The sequence below is a fragment of the Bos indicus genome, chromosome 29 (genome assembly GCF_029378745.1).
Source record: "Bos indicus isolate NIAB-ARS_2022 breed Sahiwal x Tharparkar chromosome 29, NIAB-ARS_B.indTharparkar_mat_pri_1.0, whole genome shotgun sequence".
Lineage (NCBI taxonomy): Eukaryota > Metazoa > Chordata > Mammalia > Artiodactyla > Bovidae > Bos > Bos indicus.
In genome coordinates, this window is record NC_091788.1 from 11,710,355 (window position 1) to 11,731,902 (window position 21,548).

The 21,548-nt window shown below is 39.7% G+C and overlaps 1 protein-coding gene across 14 annotated transcripts in view; it reads left to right on the forward strand.

Annotated features, from left to right (window-relative positions):
• DLG2 (discs large MAGUK scaffold protein 2) overlaps window positions 1–21,548 on the forward strand; it is a 2,332,068-nt gene that overhangs the window by 1,434,136 nt on the left and 876,384 nt on the right. For all 14 annotated transcript variants that reach the window (XM_070783335.1, XM_070783336.1, XM_070783337.1 and 11 more), the window contains one exon: window positions 13,324–13,377. In XM_070783335.1, the coding sequence (XP_070639436.1) occupies window positions 13,324–13,377 (54 nt within the window). The remainder of the gene's footprint in view (window positions 1–13,323; window positions 13,378–21,548) is intronic.

A 21,548-nucleotide genomic window follows, 5' to 3' on the forward strand; every position in this document is an offset into this window, starting at 1 on the left:
TGCCTACCTTCTTTCCTCTGGCCCACAGCAACAGGTAATATTCCTTCATCTTCCCTCTGATGCACAAAACGGTGGCATTATCCTAGGCCCAGGAGGAAGTAAATTGGCAAAGAGAACCCTTGCTTTGCAGAATAACTGAGGGTAAGAAAGCCATTGGGAAACTGAGAAACCCAAATAACATTGGCAGTGCCACTCTAGGAAGCTGAGACAGCTGTGGGGCTAGGAACTGGGTGGCATTTTGGACCTAGAGATCTGTAGGCTCTTGGCTGTGGGACAAAGAGTTCATTGCCTAGTCAATGACAATATACAAACACATCTGCACAATATATTCTTTGGCACCAGCAAATGTTGGCAATATTTAGCCAACCTCTATTTTTCTAGTCCCCATTCACTTCTCCTTCTAATCTATTCTTTCCCCTTGTTTTTCCTCACTGAAAATGATTTCAAACAAGACATTAATTTTGAAGAAAAATGGGTAGAAGTGAGAGTAATAGATGTACAGATGTTTTCAGAATTTAAAATAAGGGAAATTGATCTAAAATGTTGTCTACTCTGTTGCTGTCACAACCCAGCCCAAGTGCCATCATTTAAAAGCAGGTATTGAAACATTTTCCAGACCCAACAGAAACATAAGCACCTTATCTCTTACTAATAGTGAAACAGTAAACCCAACTCACACCTCCTCTTCATCTTTCGGCCTCACATTTTACCCCCTCTCTCAGACACACACATACACAAATATCCTAGATACGAAATATTTTAAGACTTTCTCCATGACTGTTACGTTTAAAACTTTGAGCGTATGATCTACTGTCAAATTATGGTTGGTAGGGGGTAAAAGGGAAAACAGACCTTAGATGTTAGGAAACTTTAGCGTTAAGGCTTATAGCACATGGAGAAAGGCAAGAATGGAAGAAAGAGCTTGGTGATAATTTCTGTTTCACTTCAAATCTTTTTGCCTCTTTAATATGGCAGAGAATTCTTTGCCACTAATTGCATGGTCTTGAGGCCAGAAAATTAACTGCTTCATTAAAAAAAAATAATTCAGGCTCTAAACATGATCATACAAAATATAGATTATGAAAATAATCATAAATAGCTTTTTGAGGTGCCTCGTTTAAGACATACAAAACCTCATCCTTTATCCAGTTAATTAGAAGCTACTTATATTAATGGTCTTTTCCCGATTTGACTTTTGTCTTATTTGTCACACCTTTCCTAATGCCATGTCTTCTGACTTCCTGTATCTGAATGATAAAAGCAGAGGTCGTCATTATCCAGAAGGGTGACCTGTGTAGCATCCTGCCTTCTTTCCAGGATTTCCCAGCAGGTCAAAATGTATGATGAGTGAAATCAGATCCTTGATGAGACAGACCCTTAGAGGTTATCCATTTCACTCTTTACTCCTCAAATGTAAAAATAAATTGGGAGGCTCACTGTATTGCCTTTTCATCCTGAGTTACAGACTTTGCTGGGTCTAAAACTGAGATCTCCTAATTCCCCATCATCCATCTTTATGCCAGTGACATAATCCCCTGGCTGGGTTGTGGTTATTTCCAGGGAGATTTTCTTTTTTTTGTTTTTAACTTTTTATTTTGTATTGGGATATAGCCCATTAACAATGTTGTGATGGATTCAAGTGGACAGAGAAGGGACTCAGCCATACATATACATGTATCCCTTCTCCCCCAAAATCCCCTCCTATCCAGGCTGCTACATAACATTGAGGAGACTTCCATGTGTAATATAATAGGTTTTTGTTGGCTATCCATTTTAAATATAGCAGTGTGTGCATATCTATGATTTTTGAGAGTCATGCAGGACCTACCTAAGATGTCAGGTTGACTCCATTATAAATAACTAAAAATATTTTAATATTAAAACATAGATGGATATGCAGTAAAAGATATTAAAAGCTACATGAATTTTTAAAAAGATAAAACATGAGACTTCAAATAAATGCCCAGTTTGAGATGGTTTTTTTGGGCTATATCTTCACACTTATCTGAAAAATTCAAGAAATTCTTAGGATGCCATTTTACTTTTTTCACAATGTTTTGAGTCCTTAGCTTTTTCACCAGATTCCATGCTTCCTCCCACTTCTCCAACTTCTGGAATGCACAGCGAGGTAGTAAATTAGAGCAGGGAACATTCCCTTCCTCCAACAGACTCGGAGTCAAAAAGAGTGAGTCTTGGCTCCACTGATATTTAAGTCTTGTGACCTTGGGCCATTTCGTTACAGGTTCATGCCTCACTTCCCCTATCTGCATAATAAGCATAATTATAGCGTGCAACTCAGAGGCTTGTAACGAGAAGTAGCAAAGAATGAGTGTAAAGGACCAGCATATGGTAGGCATGGAAGGATCTTTCCGTTTATAACTTTCCTTAATTTACATGCCATGGTTCAGAATAGCATGGTCTGCAGTGCATGGCAGCTCCGGACGCTGCCGTCACCAGCACCGGCGGTGTGGCAGAGCAGCTTGCCGCCAGAGGACAGCGCGTGGTTACTCCTTTCTACCCATTGCACTTTCGTCTCATAGGTTTCTCATGAATCTTTTTTTTTTTTCTTTTAATTGGGTTATGGTTGCTTTACAATGTTGTATTGGTTTCTACCATGTAACAAAGTGAATTGGCTCTATGTATACATACACCCTGTCCCTCTTGAACCTCCCCCACCCCTCTCCACCCCAGGCCTCCAGGTCACCACGGAGCACTGGGCTGAGCTTCCTGTGCTAAACTGCAGGTTCCCACTAGCTATCTGTTTTATACATGGTAATGTGTGTATGTCCCTCCCATCCCTCCCAACCTACCCCCCATGTTCACACATCTGTTCTCGACATCTGAGTCTCTGTTCCTGTCCTGCAAATAGTTTCATCTATACCATTTTTCTAGATTCCACATATATGCATAAATATATTTGTTTTTCTCTTTCCGACTTACTTCAGTCTATATGACAGACTCTAGGTTCATCCATATCTTTACAAATGACCCAGTTCTGTTCCTTTTTTATGGTTGAGTAATATTTCATTATGTGTATATACCACATCTCCTTTATCCCTCCATCTGTTGATGGACATTTAGGTTGCTTATCTCTTGTTGCTGTGGTTCTAGTTCCAAAGGTCTTCTTGCCTGGAAGTTTCCATAGACAGAGGAGTCCGGTGGGCTATAGTCCATGGGATCACGAAGAGTTGGACATGACTTAGCACATATGCCAAAAACCCATTAATGAACATCTTTTGTGTATCTTGTATGCTAAGCACTGTTAGGAGTGTTGGTGGAAGTGAAGACATGAAGCAATGAAGTAGGTGAAGAAATGAAGCTGGTGAAGAAATGAAGTAGGATGAGGGCCCTGCTATCACAGTGGTTATAGTTTCATCAAGGAGATTAAAAGTATCACGCATGAGCCACTTAACCATCAACATGTGTAAGAACAGAAAGAAGCGTTCAGTAAGAATGGCAGAACTTGGTGCTTTCACATAACCTCTTTTCTATTATATTTATAGTTTAATGTGAACTATAGTACAAATGATGAATGTTTTAAAATTTGGGAGGAGCAGGAATGGATAGATTGATACCTGCAGTGGATTGAGGAAGCTATCACAGAGAGCCTGGGACTTTAGATTGTCCTTGCAGGGTGGATGGAGTTTGGTTAGGAAGATAAGAAAGGGGATGGTGGTTGCACAGGATGTGGCGGGGAAGAAAGAAATGTCAACAGTGGCCTTATAGTAGGCATCAACAAGGTGTATGCTTGGAGTAGTTAGAGTTATGCCCCAATGGAGGGAAGGAGACAACAGAAGGGAAATAAACAGAAAGCACTGATAGGTCACCCACTGTGGGCAGGGCCCTGATCCAGATACTACAGGAGAAGTGGTGATGGGCCAGGTATTTGACAGCTTGCTCAGGATTCTGAAACCTGAAACTGGAAAAATACAACTGCACTGGGAGGATTATAGCTCTTTGATGGCTTCACAAAATGGAGCAGATGGTATCCACATAGCACTTTTCAGGAATAACACTGTGCGAGTGAAACAGTGAAATAGGCAGGTATTGTGATTGTGGCTTGGGGCACATTGACCAACCCACATCTGAGATTTGAGCTAATGACTCCATTTTTTGGTGCACTCTTCAGAGGGCATTTGCACACACAAGTGAAGCAGTTAGATTTGTAAATGCTCACGAGTGCATCAGTGGGATTTATGGCACCATGAAGGAATAATGGGGTACAGCAATGGGGTTTAGAGTCAGAGGACCTAGGTTTGAATGTCAGCCTTTCTCCAGATGTCTGACTTTTGGAAATTCACTCAAGCACTCTGAGGTTCAGTTTACTTACCTGTAGAATTCTACCAGTTCCTCTCGGGCTCTGTGAAGAGTAGAGAAAAAGCACAGATAGAAATCTTACCGTATTCCTGGCACACAGTGGGCATTGGTCAATGAAGGGTAGTGCCCTTTCCTCTGCCTGTGGGAATGAAATGATCTAATGTGCGTGGACACACTTGTTAAATTATGAAACACGATATAGGTAGCCAATCTAATATAATATCTAGTTCAGTTTGAGTGATGATCTACAGACCTAATTTTAGTGAGTCATTTATTTTAGCCTTTTATGCTAAGTTCAAAGAGGTATGTGGACAGAGTGTAGGATGGAGGTTTGAAGAGTCTTCATAACTAACAGGGCAAACAATTTTTATCTGTTGTGTCAAGTTAGATGGATTCTAGAAAAACTTATAAAGGAAGGAAAACTCTTTCATTCTGGGTCTTTACTTTCTGTGCCTCATTCTCCAGGCTGGCCCATCTTTTTTGTACTTGGGTTAAAGAGGTCCCCCATGCAGCCTAACTAAGACCCTTAGGATATCATTCATTTTTGGCAAAAGATTATACTACCTTGCATTTTTAAGGAGGATCAAGCAGACATGTTATCACTTTAATCCAAAGGGAAGAAACATTTACAGTATGTTTTTCAAAGATCAGTGAAAGAATTTGTGTTGACTAAAACAGACTTCTGAACACTTACCAGTTTTTAATAGGAAACAGAAGCAAGTGTTTTATAGTGAAGTGTTATCCACTTTGGAACCAGATGGATAGGTTTGACTTTTGACCCTGCTGTTACTGTCCTGATGACCTTGGACAAATTACTTAACATCTATGTGCCTCAGTTTTCTGTAAAACGAGGATATTATTATTTTTATTATTTAAGAGAGTTTGGGCAAGCAGAGTTGGATCAAGTTCAAGCCAAACATCTATCTGACACTTTATTCTTATTTTCTGAGCCCGTCTGGTGATAAGCTAGGGGGATAACCATCCCTGCGTTTTATTAAGTGCTAGGGAGAAGAACCAGGGTCTTAGCTTGCTCCAAAGTCGCTCTCTTGAGGCATCCTGCCATGGACGTTAACCTGCAGTTATGCCCTGGCTAGCTAAGCCTTGGGCCCTTACACTGCTCACTCACCCACTCACCTGTTCCTGCCTCAGTGTTCTCACCTTTGAGGGGAGTTGTCCTATGTCACTGCAGGGTAAGGACAAATGAGGTGACAGGCCAGAGCCTCTTGGTGTTACTGTTGGTAATGACTCTTCCAGAGAGGCAATGTGAAAAGGAAGAGAAAATCCAGAAAAGCAAAAAACAACCACAGTAATAAATAACATAACCTTACAGCTGTGGAGCACATCTCTTTCACTTCATATGCGTTATTCCCCTAGCTAACTCCTTAGGAAATAGGTTAGCTGGAAAATAGCATTGTCCCATTTTTAAGTGGGGTTTTGAAAGTGATATAGGGACCTAGAAACCCTCAGAGAATTGGGGAATTGAATCTGAGTCAGTATGGGGAGAAATTTCTCTTCAGACTGGGAAAGAGAAACTAGCCATTTTCAGGGCAGAAAATAACTGCATTTTTTTTCAAGTCTTACCTGGAAAACTCAGGAGAAGGAATCAGGAGCCAGCTTGCGTTCTGGGGTTGGAAAGGCCTGGATTGGACACCCGGATATGGGGCTTCCCTGGTAGCTTAGCTGGTAAAGAATCCACCTGCAATGCAGGAGACCCCAGTTCATTTCCTGGGTCGGGAAGATTTGCTGGAGAAGGGAAAGGCTACCCACTCCAGTATTCTTGGGCTTCCCTGGTGGCTCAGCTGGTAAAGAATCCGCCTGCAATGTGGGAAACCTGGGTTCAATCCCTGGGTTGGGAAGATTCCCTGGAGAAGGGAAAGGCTACCCACTCCAGTATTCTAGCCTGGAGAATCCCATGGACTGGATAGTCCATGGTGTCGCAGAGTTGGACACGACTGAGCAACTTTCACACTGTGATACTGCTTAGAATTTCTGACCTCAGGCAAGTGGTTTAGCCACTTTGAGCCTTATTATTATTATTATTATTAATGAGAATGATAAGGTTTTCCTTAGGATACCTTGAGAAGTAAATACACTGATGTATCTTAAGTGTTTATCACAACCACTGGAACATATCGTCTTCAATAAGTGCTTAATATTTTCTTATTGTTATTCTTGTTGCTGTTGTTATCCTATCTTCTGTTTTGATACTGAACGATTATGAGCTCTGGGGCATGCCACTTCCTTTCTCTGTTTCCATTTCATATTTGTAAAATGAAGGGTAGAATGAAGCTGAGGCACTAAGAATCAAAGTTTTATGTTTCTACAGTGGATTTGTTTTTCCTGTTTTTTTTTTTTCCTCTCTCGTAACCATCAATATGTCTTCAATCAGTTGTTTAGCGGTGATTTTCTTTGGAACTTAAAAAGATCCTGATTCAGTCAGCCTGAGTGTGCCTACGCTTAGCCTTCTACTGAGGCATCTACAGTCTTGTTCATACAATGCACTAGGGCTCACTGACTGGGCTGGAGTGAGGAGGGCAGGGTTCTGGAACCATCCCAGATCAAGGTGAATGTCTAATTTGGCTTTCATCTAGCCTCTGAGTTGTTGGTGAGTAGTCATCATTAGAATCCAAAGAGTTCTGGTAAAGTTTGTTCCCATTCTGAACGGTAGCAGAGCATGATTCGGAGAAGGCAATGGCACCCCACTCCAGTACTCTTGCCTGGAAAATCCCGTGGACGGAGGAGCCTGGTAGGCTGCAGTCCATGGGGTCGCGAAGAGTCAGACACGACTGAGCGACTTCACTCTCATTTTTCACTTTCATGCATCAGAGAAGGAAATGGCAACCCACTCCGATATTCTTGCCTGGAGAATCCCAGGGACGGCAGAGCCCAGTGGGCTGCCATCTATGGGGTCGCACAGAGTCAGACACGACTGAAGCGACTTAGCAGCAGCAGCAGCAGAGCATGATTGTCAAGAGCATGGATTCTGGGTGAGGGGGGAGGGTTAAAACACATACACACACACACACACACACTACTATATATAAAATAGATAAAAAGCAAGTACCTACTGTATAGTACAGGGAGCGATATTCAGTATTTTGTGATAACCTATAATGGCAAAGAATATTGCACATATGTATGTAGATATGCATAATTGAATCACCTTCTGTACACCTGAAACTAACATAACATTGTAAATTAACTGCACTTCAATTTTTTAATGGTTAAAAAATAAAATTATATAGTTTAGAAAAAAAGAGCAGAAACTCTGAGCCAGACTGTCAGGTTATTTGGGTTTGAAGATGGATTTATTTATCAGATGTATGGCTTTGGGAAAGTTACCTAACCTGTATTTTCTCACCTGTAAATGGAGAACAAGAGTGTCTCATTGGGTTATTTGATGATTAAGTAATTAATTAATATAAATAAGTGTAGTAAAGTGCTTGCCTTTAGTATTGTCCATCCCAGTGTTACTGTATCAAGTAACTGGTTGTAATGGGGTTTCTTCCTGTTCCTTTATTATGTTGGCCCATTCTGGAAATTTAAAAATGTGATATGGTTGAGGGTGGGATGGACCCCTGCTTCGGTTTACTGCCTCTAGTTCTCTGCTTTCCTGGAACCCTTTCTTTTCTCTCCTTCTTTCCTGCAGTCTGTTGGGGGGAGTTGCACACCCCTAGTTATTGGCAGGGTCCTAATCTTACTTGAAAGACATACCAGGATTTGAAAGATCTACTTGAAAGATTATCACTACCTCAAGATTCCAGGTAGTGATGATGCTCAACCAAGCAACTGCAGATCTTTCAAGGGAGAAAAGAAAGGATTCCAGGAAAGCAGAGAGCTAGAGGCAGTGAACTGAGGCAGGAGTCCTCCCACCCCCAACCACATCACATTTTCAAATTTCCAAAATGGGCCAACATGATAGAGGATTAGGAAGAAAACCTAATAAAAATAAAATTATCCTGAGTTTGGCTTTTTGCGTACCAATTCAATATTTAATGGCAGACCTCTTATTTCAGGCCTGATGGGGTATGTGGGTAGTAACCCCCATGTTCTATTTCCCTGGTTGGAATCGGGACATGATCTGATTAGGGTTCACCCAGATGGCAGCCCTCTTTATGATTATGAAGCTAAAAGACAATTACTGTGATATCTTGGAGCAGGCCATCTATGCCAGCTAATAGTTACCTTGAGCTTCTGAGATGTCTACTTGTCTCACTGAAGTCATATACACACACAAATGGACTCGTTTTAAAAATTTCAGTGGCTTCCATTTTAGTCTTCATGCGACACTGTAGATAGAGCCTGTGTTACTTCTTGCCTCTTCAGGAGCCTTGTTCTTTAAGTCTGGGAAGATAAGCCAAAGATTCTGAGCCCCCAAAACAGCTCATGAGTTATTCTTGCCATATTTTGCCTCCTGTTTAATTTGGCCTACTGACAGCCAGCTGCCTTCTGCTTGCATGTTCCAGGTCACTTGAAATCCCTGCACGATTCCTAGCCCTATCAATGTTTTTATTCAGTTCCTAGTGTATTTAGGTCACTTAGCTGTGTGGGTTTCTCTTCGTTTCTAGTTTGCTTCTTAAAAGTTTAGTTATAAGGGCTTCCCTGGTAGTCCAGTGGTTAATACTTTTATCTTCCTATGCAGGGGATATGGGTTCAATCCCTCGTCAGGGAACTAAGATCCCATATGCCTTGTGGCCAGAAGGAAAAAAATATATATATATATTGTAACAAATTCAATAAAAGACATTAAAAAATGGTCCACATTAAAAAACAAACAAATAAAAACTTAAAAAATAGTTTAGGTATAGGCCTGGATTCAGTCTTCTGACCTTCCCACTGGTTAGCCTGTGCTTGTCAGCAATAAGCCTCACAGACTGTGTTATTTGACTGACCAGCTTCTCTACCACCCCTGCCAGTACCTTGCTTGAAGAGGCTTCCTCTGGTTTGGTGACCACCTGCCCATTTATGTCACGGTATTTCACACTCTGGCACTTAACAAATATAGCATCAGTTGGAATTAATGAACCCCTTTGAAAATGTGCATTCCTAATGTAAGACTCTTTATTAGTTACATTATCTTGGTGGCAAACAATAGAAGTTTAGTTTTTCATTTACTATCATGAGAAAAGTTAATGATGTACTATTTGACTATCCCATGGGATTCAAGGACAGGAAGGTGGCAGGAATTTATGAATAACTTGATCTATTAATTTGGATTATATCAGTATTTTCTCTGCTTGCTTCTGTCTTCCCTCTGATTAGCTTTATTCTTCCCTCTTCCTGTAAACTGGCTTTTTCCTTCACTTTCATGCACTGGAGAAGGAAATGGCAACCCACTCCAGTGTTCTTACCTGGAGAATCCCAGGGACGGGGGAGCCTGGTGGGCTGCCATTTATGAGGTCGCACAGAGTCGGACACGACTGAAGTGACTTAGCAGCAGCAGCAGCAGAGAATGTAATATAAAAGGCAAGCCCTTCTTGTCTTATAGTTTGGGTCGCCCAAGTGAGATTCATTTTCGTAAGCCTTTATGTTTACATTCAGACAAACCTTTAAGCTTCTGATTTAAAGGTCTTCTTTTATCATATGTGATACTGATAACTCTCTCCAGTTAATGGAAATCAGCAACTTGAAGGGAAATGCTGAAATCTGCTAAATCATCCATTTGATTTAGGGGTTTCACTAAAGAGGGCATGCAGTATGGAGAGAGAAGGTGTGTATGGCAAGGCAGTGTGGAGATGATGCTTAGTACTTTAGCTATCAAAGTACCTGGGGACCTGGTTTTCACATGCAGAAACCAAACTAGGCACAGACTCACATGGTCTCGAAGGTGAGAAAAGAAACAGGCAGCAGGACAAGCCAACGCAACATCTGATGAGAGAAGCATATTTGTGGACCATACCTAGAATTCTCCTGGACTCTGTTCTGCTCCCACCTGGGGCACTCATTCTCTGCTACTGTGTGCCATTGAGCACCCAGCAGACTATAAGAAGCTTCTGAGAAAATGGTCTGGGGAGGGCTCTGAGGCTTCTGTAGCAGAGCAGTGGGATTTTCAGAAAGCCTCATGTAGCAGCTCAGTGGGGGTATTGTGCTATTCAGAACAGCCCACCCTGGCGTCTCCTTGGCACTCACATCAGGGAGTTGCCAGTGTCAGATGTACGTGATGTATGTGTGTGCTCACACAACCCACAAACATTTGTTCATGCATTTTTAGTGACTGTCATAGATGTAGGAATTAACTGCACTTCTAGATCTTTTTAGCACCAAGAAGGAACAATGAGCTTTTCACATTATACAGATTATACTTCAGGGTTCACAGACTTTACATCCTGCATTTATGAACTAATTATTATTTCAAAAAACTGGATAATTGAGTGTTAATGACCGGTTAAAAAAAGAAGATGATAGTAGATATTAGAAAGTCATCACAGTTTTGTTGGTAACATAAGATTATCTCAGAAATGCTTTCCAAATCTTACAAAGAGATATTTCCTATGTACTATACTTTATAGCTTCACTTAGTCAATATTTCCTAAGTATTTACTGAGCTCTTTCTGTGTACCCAGGTGCTGTGAAAAATTCTAGGAAAATAAATAATCCTTGTGGTTGCAAGTGTCTAACTGGAAAGACCAAATTTACATACATGAAATGGAAAATAGCAACAGAAACATGCAAAAGTGATAAATGGCGCTGTATAGGGAATGGATCTATGTGTAAGATTTATTTCCAGACCACATGAATGCAATTTATAAGAGGGTAAAATGAGTTGAAAGTCCCAAATCAAACCAAAGCATATTTTTTGATCAAAGTATAGTAGGTAACAAGGAGAAATACAAGTACTGCGTATGATAGTCAGAATGTTTTCAGTAGTCTAGTCAAGGAGACAAGATGCAAATCTTTTGGGAGTCCCAGGAGCCAATTAGAAAGCATAGAAGAAATATCATCAAAACAAAAAACCAGAAACCATCAAGGAATTACCAGGTGGCTTTCAACATCTGCTATGCAAGACCCTGCAGCCTTTCCTACCTTCAAGGCAGTCTTTAATTTGCCTGGGTCTTACTGGCTGGTCTAGTTAGAGACCTCAAATAACTGTAGAACTCCAGTGGTAGAGACCCCTAGGTAATGGACTCATAGAACAGCCTAGTGTGCAAAAATGGATTTTGAGGTCAGAAAGGCTGCTGTGAAAGCTCAGCTCTCATTTTCTCTGAACCTCGGTTTTCTCATCTGTATCATAGGGATATTAACAATAATGCCTCATCAGTATGGTTTTCTGGAGATTATATGAGGATATATATGCATATTATTATAAATGGACAAGTAATATGTATTTAATAAATGGTGATTTTCACGACCTAATTAGTTCTCTTTAGTGCAACTGTGCCACTAGCATAGCATTGAGATTACAGGGGCAGAAACAGTGCACAAACCATCCAGGAACATTATATCCTTATGACAGTCCATTTTTAAGGGCATTAGCTAGTAACAATATTTAATATTGATTGTGAAATTTACATTTACAAAGCCCATTCAAATATATCACCTCATTTATTCTTCAGACAACCTTTTTAGAAAGTGATTATTTTTATTTCCATTCTACAGAGGAGGAAAATGAGGCAAAGAGAGTTAGTGGGCTTGCCCCCAGATCAGATGACCAAGAAGTTGCTGAGCCCCCAAATCATATAATCAGGAAGTTGTTAAAACAAACCCAAGCCCAGGTCTTCTGACTCCAAACCTCATGTTCATCTCCCTATGCTACAGACTTCTTAACAGTTTTGGGGTAGGTTCCAGTGGAGACTTTCTCCAAAGCCTATGTTTATCCACAAAGTACTTGTTTTTAGGAGTTAACAAATAAACCATGAATATTCAGTTGACCCACTGTGTAGACATGTGAAGCAGGGTCATGTTTTCAACGACCAATGATTTTAGTTAAAACTTGGAACTCTGTTCTATAAAATCTGCCGGATTGCATTTGTTTTGTCTTTCGATTAGGATCCCATAGGCATAGATTGACATTAGAAAGCTGTTAACTCTTGTTAACTCCAGAGGGCACAGTTAATGAAATGTCCCCAAAGTTGAGCACTTGGGCAAACTACCGTGTCGTCTAGGACAGCTCCCGATTAATCATGGTGAGGCCATTTCCTCTATCTAAATGAAATCTGCAATTTGGGAAGATTAAAGCTCCTTTGGGGGATGAAGGAAAAGTTGCTGTGAAAAGTCTAGAAACTAGAAAATAGATCTGCTCAATATTCATGAAGTCAGATTGGCCGATGCAAATAGATTGCAATCTCTTATTTTCTAATGACTTGGCTTGTAGCACTCCTACATCAGTTTTATACAGATTCCTACTCATCTTTAAAAGGAATGGCTGCATTTTGTAGTTTTTTTTTTTTTTTTTTTAAAAAAGAACTTTAGCATATCTAATACGATTTTCTGCCATGTTTGACTAATTTTTAATTTTCTACCTAAGGGTTTCTAAAGCAGATTTTCAAAGGTACATAAATGATAAAGAAAAAAAATATGACACAGCATGCAAAATAGGTGAATGTATGTAAAATGTCAAAAAGTGAAAGCTTCTATTTTGCATTGTATACAATGTCCTCACAAAAGCCAGTTTAAAGAAAAGAGTTATAATGTTAGGTTTAATTTTGCTTCCATGAGAGAAAAAATCAAAATCCTTTAGCACAGCCGTTTCATAAAGAAATGTTTAACTCCTTGCCAAAGTTATTAGAAGTCATTGCCTCTTAAAACACTGCACAAATCCTCACGTCCTTGCCTTTTCAGTTCTGTGCTTACTTCATTTTATTATATGGTCAATGTAGCAAACAAATATTTGAAGGAAGGAGGGTGAAGGGAACTCTGAGTCATTTCATTTATCCCCCTAGCACCTGACATAGTACCTATGCAGGTTCTCAAGAAATACTGTTGAGCTCTTGGTTAAATAAGTTAACAGATCCTATCTCGGAATAGACTACTTGTTATTTAAAATTTTTTTCTACTTCTCTTTTTTAGGCCAGCCCTGCTCCTATAATTGTCAACACAGACACTTTGGACACGATTCCTTATGTAAGTAACATTTTTATTAGACTATCTTTAAAAACTGGTAGAACTTAATCAACAGAATTTAAAATACAGTACATATTCAGTTTCAACCAATCCAGATAATCTCATGAAATGATGTATAGCATGAGTTTTGTGCATTTTCTTTTGAAATTTGCTAACTCACAGCTTAGGCATACTGATATTTTCCTCTTTCATCCATTGTTTTGTAAAACACAAGGGTCCATCATGAGAAAAAAACAAGCCGATTATGATCAAATAATATTAGTTTCTTAGGTGTTCACTGAAAAGAGATTGATGAACTTTTCAGGTTTCTTGGTAAAGGTATACCCAAATCAATTTCTATGATAGAATCTGGGTAATCTGGATATAATATAGGATCAATAAACATTTGATGGATTTTGCTAAGCTCCTAATAAGAATTGAAGCAAAACTTTGTGAAGGCAAAGTCTATCTATATCTATCTGTATATAATATACAATAAGATGTATGGTTTTATAGAAACATGGAGCATGAGATAATAGGAACAGGCAGGTCAGAAAAGCCCCAGGTTCTTATTCTGCAATATAACCACTATGATGGCCAAAATTCTCAACAACAGAGTCTGGCTGGGTGGGAGTGACTGGAAAGTGGTGCAAAGCACAATGTGGGTGAGTGGTTGACTTATGGAAGTCTAACAGAGCTTCGTGAGTGGCCCTAACTGATACGGTAGAGGAGAGTACTTTAGGAAGACGGGACAGATTCAGATGCCTACAGATAAAAGGTTTGAGGCAATGCGAAGGGCTGCAGGCATAAAGGACAAGAACAAATACAACCTGCTCTTTGATTAAATGAGTACAAAGTGCTTGGTAAGTACTGGCTATTCTCAGTCTTAGACCCTAACCTCTAATGCCCACAAGGACCAAGCAAATCACAGAAACAGATGGATCAGGAAGCAGGGGGAGAGTAGGGAATAGAAAGCACATGACTTTCCAAATGTGGGGGGATGTAGCAGCAACTTGGCTCCACTGGGTGGGTCCCAAAGGGAAATGGGATCAAGAGTTCCCAGATCATTCCATTTTTCAAGAGAAGTCAGAAATTTGAATTTTATTATACAGTTTTGCAGGCAACTAACTCTCAGCAGAAGTTCAAACTCTACATGTACCAACCAAAATATGTCTAGTCTAAAGGCTGTCCTTCGGGAGATGCCTGCCTTGGAGGAACTGAAAGTCCTGAGCAGATTCTGCAAGCCAGACTGGGCCGCAGGGGAGAAGGGTGCCAGAACAAGGTTGGGACTTGGTTACAGGGACAAGTGATTAAAACTGGGACACAGGGTCAGGACAAGAATAACAGCAAGCTTGACTTAATGCTGAATCACCTGAAGTACTGAACTAGGGCTTCTTAAATCTCTCCGAACAAGAGTCATTTGGGGTCATGCTGGAAATGGGGTTAAGCTTACTGGTAGGAATCAAGTGGCTCCAGTTGTGGAAAGTAAAGGACTCTGTTGGAAGAAAGCAAAGCAATTATTAAAGACACATAATGTTCCTATTCTCTCTGTCACTCTTTCTGCTTTCCTTTCTTTATCAAAGATTTGTATCTGGATTGGACATCCAGTGGTAAGGAATCTGCCTACCAATGCAAGAGATGTGGGTTCAATCCCTGGGTCAGGAAGATCCCCTGGAGAAGGCAATGGCAGCCCACTCCAATATTCTTGCCTGGAAAATCCCAGGATAGATGTGCCTGGTGGGCTACAGTCTGTGGGGTCACAAAAGAGTTGAACATGACTTAATGACTAAACAACAACAAATATCTGGATTACTGTATACCTGACATTGTTTTAAGTGCTTAACAAATATTAACTCAATTAATCCTCATAACCACCTTATGAGACAGGTACTATTCATTTCTCCATTTTACAGATGAGAAAACTGAGTAATAAAGAGATTAAGTAACTGTCTCAGAATTGCATAGGAAGAAGCCGAGCCAAGAAGGAACCTGGGTGTCCTGGCTGTAGAGTGTGAGGCCTTACTTAACTCTGATCTAGTGACTGCTTGTTTCTACCTTCCCTCCCTCCTTTGCTACCTCTAAGCTTAAGAACAAAGTTTTCTCACTTAGCGCTTGGCAACATGCAGTTTTGGATGGAAGACAATTTGTCACAGAGGCTTCAACACCCTTGGGAGAGGGATGCGCATGTGCACACACACACACATATAATTGTATGCATTACTGTATATATTATATGTAATACATATATAAAAGGATTCTCTGTCTTTATTATAGTAAATCTCTTTACTATATCCATTGACATCATCCAAACCAGATGAGCATGCTTTGAAGTAGACATGGAGCCCAGAGACTTGGTTTTGTAAGTAGGACTGCTTACTTGCAGTAGATCCATATTATTTCAGAGTCTTCTTTAGGGTTCTCATGACTAACCTCCAGTGCCTTCATGTACAAATAATTTACCAATAAGAATCTAAGAATTTTGAACAGACATGCTGGATTGGTATCCCAACTAATTAGCTAGTAAAATCGGCCAAATATAACAAATTAATTGAAGTGTTCTTGTTCTCTTAAATATCAATTCTTTGATATTTTAAAAATGCATTTCTTAATTGGAAGATAATTGCATTAGTGTGATGTTTTCTGCCATGCAAGAGTGTGGGTCAGTCATAATTATATATATTGTTGTTGGATTTTTTTTTTCTTTTTTGGTTTTAGGAGTACTTTTAATATTGATTTATTTTAATTGGAGGATAATTACAATATTGTAATTTTTTGCCATATATCAGCATGAATTGGCCATAGGTATACAAGTGTAGGATTCAGGATCCCCCCATGCTGAATCCCCCTCCCACCTCCCTCCCCACCTTAGCCCTTTAGGTTCTATATTGTTGTTGTTCAGTCGCTCAGTCATGTCCGACTCTGTGACCCCATGGACAGGCTTTCCTGTCCTTCACTATATCCCAGAGTTTGCTTAAACTCATGTTCATTGAGTTGATGATGCCATCCAATCATCTCATCCTATGTCACTCCCGTCTCCTCCTGCCCTCAATCTTTCTAAGCATTAGGGTCTTTTCCAGTGAGTCAGCTCTTTGCATCAGGTGGCCAAAGTATTAGAGCTTCAGCTTCAGCATCAGTCCTTCCAATGAGTATTCAGAGTTGATTTCCTTTAGAATTGACTGGTTTGATTGCCATATTCTCTAAGGGACTCTCTGGAGTCTCCTCCAGCACCACAGTTCAAAAGCATCAATTCTTCAGCACTTAGTCTTTTTTTATGATCCAATTCTCACATCTATACATGACTGCTGGAAAAATCATAGCATTGATTATACAGACCTTTGTCAGCTAAGTGATGTCTCTGCTTTTTAATACACTGTCTAGGTTTGTCATAGCTTTCCTTCCAAGGAGCAAGTGTCTTTTAATTTCATGGTTGCAGCCACCATCAGCAGTGATTTTGGAGTCCATAAAATAAAGTCTCTCACTGTTTGCACTTTTTTCCCCATCTATTTGCCATGAAGTGATAGGACTGGATGCCATGATCTTAGTGTTTTGAATGTTGAGTTTTAAGCCAGCTTTTTTACTCTCCTCTTTCACCTTCATCAAGAGGTTCTTTAATTCCTCTTTACTTTCTGTCATTAGGGTGGTGTCATCTGCATATCTAAGGTTATTGATATATATATATAGATATAGATATATAAATAAACAGATGTATCTTCTCCCTTTGGAGCCTCCCTCCCCCCTCCCATCCCACCTGACCAAGTCACACAAGATGCATACTCTAAATATCAATTTTAATATCTGATTTTGAATTCCTCAAAGGGATTTTTAAAAATTATCTTCAACATTTTTGTACATAATCCAAACCCTCTTTGAGCTTCCTTAAGAGCAGGATCTTTAGGGAAGTTTGCTAAATATGGCTAAACCATCCCAGTTCTCATGGCAATGTGTTGTTGAGCTATTCATTTACTCTTTCTGGACCTAAATTGATCAATAAGATAGGAATTGCAATATCAACCCCTGAGGTGTTGGTGAGTATCTTAATGAGGTTATGTATGTGAAATTATGCTTTGTTAACTTCTAGTTAATGAGGGTTTATTATTATTTTATTCAGTAAACACTTATGAAGTAACATGTGCTAGACTCCAAGAGAACATTAAATATTAATATCTTCCCCCATGTCTCAGAACTATAAATATATTGTGTATTAAAAATGGCAGATTGAGTACACATTGAGATTGACGTAGGTCTAACCCTTCTCTTTGTTCCTGATTCACTGAGTGACCTTGAACAAATCACTGTTCTTTTTGTGGTCTATTTTCTCATTCCCTAGTGTTCTGTACTTTGTTTTCCTCTTTTCTGTCTCACATTCTAGTTGTTCACATAATTTCAGTTCTTTTTAATGAAGAAACAATTTCAGAGTTCCCCAGAGCATTTCAGTCATGTTGCATGAGAATATTTCCTTCTTTAAAATATTACCTACATGACAAATTTTAACTAAGTCCTCCTCAAAAATAATTTCAGTATAAGTTAGTGTATTAATTTTGCCAATTAGCAAATTTGGTTTTAGAAATATATGATTCTGGCAGAAATGACTTACTGGCATACATGCAAATAGCAGTCAAACAACAGGAGGAAATCTGTGGTCAAAGAAAAGTTTTAAGCAGCTGTCTAGTAAAGGTACAAAAGATATTCAAAGGAAATTCTGCATTGTTTTTCTAAGGAAAGTAAGTTAAGGGATCTTAAAACTCTGTAAGTGGTTTTACATTAATGAAGCCAGTAGTGAAGGGATCACTGAAGTTCTTATGCATGAAGGAGGTCTCAGATAAACTCATTGTTGTATGAGGTCATGATAGTTTAAGACCTTAAATGATACATAGTACAGACAAGCAGGAATCCCTTATCTGAAAGTTAAAATCAGTGAGGGGAAAAACATGGAAGCAACCTAGATGTCCATCAGCAGATGAATGGATAAGAAAGCTGTGGTACATATACATGATGGAGTATTACTCAGCCATTAAAAAGAATACATTTGAATCAGTTCTAATGAGGTGGATGAAACTGGAGCCTATTATACAGAGTGAAGTAAGCCAGAAGGAAAAACACCAATACAGTATACTAACGCATATATATGGAATTTAGAAAGATGCTAACAATAACCCTGTGTATGAGACAGCAAAAGAGACACTGATGTATAGAACAGTCTTATGCACTCTGTGGGAGAGGGAGAGGGTGGGAAGATTTGGGAGAATGGCATTGAAACATGTAAAATATCATGTATGAAACGAGATGCCAGTCCAGGTTCGACTCACGATACTGGATGCTTGGGGCTAGTGCACTGGGACGACCCAGAGGGATGGTATGGGGAGGGAGGAGGGAGAAAGGTTCAGGATGGGGAACACATGTATACCTGTGGTGGATTCATTTTGATATTTGGCAAAACTAATACAATTATGTAAAGTTTAAAAATAAAATAAAATTTAAAAAAAAATTAAAAAAAAAGAAAAACAAGAAGGGAAAATCCCCATTTCAATACTGTGTAGCTTCCATGTTTCACTCAGTCATTTTATGCTTCCCCATTATCTATTGAGGGCTCCCCAGGTGGTTCAGTGGTAAACAACCCACCTGCCAATGCAGAAGATGTAACAGATGGGTTTGATTCCTGGGTTGGGAAGATCCCCTTGAAGGAGGGCATGGCAACCCACTCCAGTATTCTTGCCTGGAGAATTCCATAGGGAGGGGAGCCTGGAGGGCTACAGTCCATGGAGTTGAAAAATAGTCAGACACGACTGACTGAGCACATCACACGTTATATACCGAATACTGTCTTATAACAGGTATGAAAAACACTCTGTTTTTAGAGGTTCCGAGTGAGTAGAGCCTGTGTGTTACCTGTAAGTCCAGCTCCTGTAGGTTGACTTGGTGAAAAGGTAGCATGTTCTCCTCTCTGTATTCTGTAGCCAGTTGGCATGGAAACCTCCTCTCCTGACCATATCCATGCTTCTTCCCTTCTCTTAACTCAGACTCCTCTGAGTTCTATGATCAACACCATCCAAATAAATACCCTTCTTCCTGCTTTAGGAAAATAAATTTAGAGAGATTCTAGAATGTTGTTTCTCTCCATTCTTCTTTAGTGTTCATTTCATAGTGGTTATATTTAGACCTGTTTTCTGGAAATATACCGTGGGAAGTGGTAAACTCAAAAATCATGAGTTTTGAATCTTGTTAAGTAACTTGGATTTCAATGGATGCAAACCTCTCATCTTACAGATATAGTTATTCTAGCTCAACTAGAAAATGGTAGAGTTTGGTCTACCATTTACTGTTACTCCACGTAACAGTCAATTTTTGGTGTGTAACCAGCAACCACAAAACCAATGATGTAGAACAGTAAGTATTTATTTCTTCCATAAGAGTTTGCTGGTTGGCTGAGCTAGCTGCTTCAGGCTGAAGATTGCCAAGTTGGCTGGGGTATTACTGCTTCACATATTTGATTCTGGGGCCCAGGGGGTGGGACATACCCAAAGTATGTTATTTTCACTGTGATGAAAGAGGACACACCCAAGACACAAGCCCAGATATAGCCCCTGCTCACATCATATCCACTAACACCCTAGTGGCTAAAGCAAGTCATATTGCCAAGTTCAAAGTGGAGGAAGGAGTGAATATTTGCTGAACAGGAAACTAACTTCTTGTTTAATTTCACCAAAACTTTAAATAAAATGGCTAAGAACATATGACCCATTGTAAAAAAAATTAAAGTTAAAAACAGAAGGAATCTTGGTCTTTAAAAGTATTAGGAGGAATAAACAATTAAAATGTCAAAGGGACCTGATTCAAGTGACACAGGGAATGGGTGTCTACATTATTGAGGATGTTTAAGGGAAAATATGGAAAAATAAAGGAACATCCAGCAAGTGTTGGCAGTATGATGATTTTACTTCCCTGTGAGACACTTTGTTGTTTGAAACTTTGTTTCCAGAGATAAAAATAATAGTGGAGATGAGGAAATTTGTTCCAGAATTTTCAGAACTGTGTCTTCCCTCCCAGGAAAGTGAGGGAGAGAGAGAAGGAGAGGAAAGAGGTTACAAAAATGTTGAGAGTCTTTAGTAGTATCATCCATCGTATTGATATTTGACTGCCAAGAAGATCATTTATATAAAAGCTATTTAAAAACCATCATAATATTCTTATAATATTCCCAGTGAGATTTTTGTAGAGCACTTTAGATGTGGAAGGTCACTGGCTGCGGATACAGCTATAACTCTGGGGCGGAGGACAATAGAGGAGTTTAATGGGGATAAAACAGACAAAGGAAAGGCTGGCAGTGTGAGTGAAGGTTGGTGAGAAGCGAAGGGAATGAGACAAAAGATAATGTGGACTGTGGGACATAGAGAAGCAATCAAATTAGCAGTGAGGTTCAGTTGGGAGCCAAAGAATGGGCTGGAGAGTATGAGGTGTTATTGAGCGAGGTTAATAAATGGCATTTCTGATTGATCCCAGGGGCAGGAAACCAAAAGTAAGAGCCCTCTGAGGACAGAGTTGCTGTATTGTGGAGATGGGATGACCAAGCACTTGGTCATAGAACTGGCCAGTTAGGCATGAATTTGAGTCACTTTGTACAATAATAGACCCTGGTGATTTAGGCTACTATTCACTTTTAATTGGATGGTTTTTCAGAATTATCCACGAACGGAGAGAAAGCAGAATTGTTTGTTTCTTTGAACAGTTCTAGTGGTGAAATAGTTTGGAAGAATTTGATGATTTTAGTGCATTTTCTGAGTTGGGTTTAACTCTATTGCGAACCCATGGACTGTAGCCCACCAGGCTCCTCTTGCAGGCAAGAATACTGGAGTAGGTAGCTAATTCCTTCTCTAGGGGATCTTCCCAACACAGGGATCAAACCCACATCTCCTGAATTGGCAGGCAGATTCTTTACCACTGAGCCACCTGGGAAGTCCATTTAGTATATTTAGTTTTCAGCAAACAAGTTTGTTTCTTTTTGTGGTTTTTCCCATAAACACTGTTAAAACTGTGTTGTTGATATTTTTATCTGCTGGATTTGTAGTTTATCTAGAAATGAAAAATCTTTATCTGCCAGAAAACAGCTTCATACTGGCTTAAATATGCCCATCAGGCAATAGGAATTTAGCAATAGAGGCAAAGCTATCAATATTTGGTCCACCATCCAATCTAGC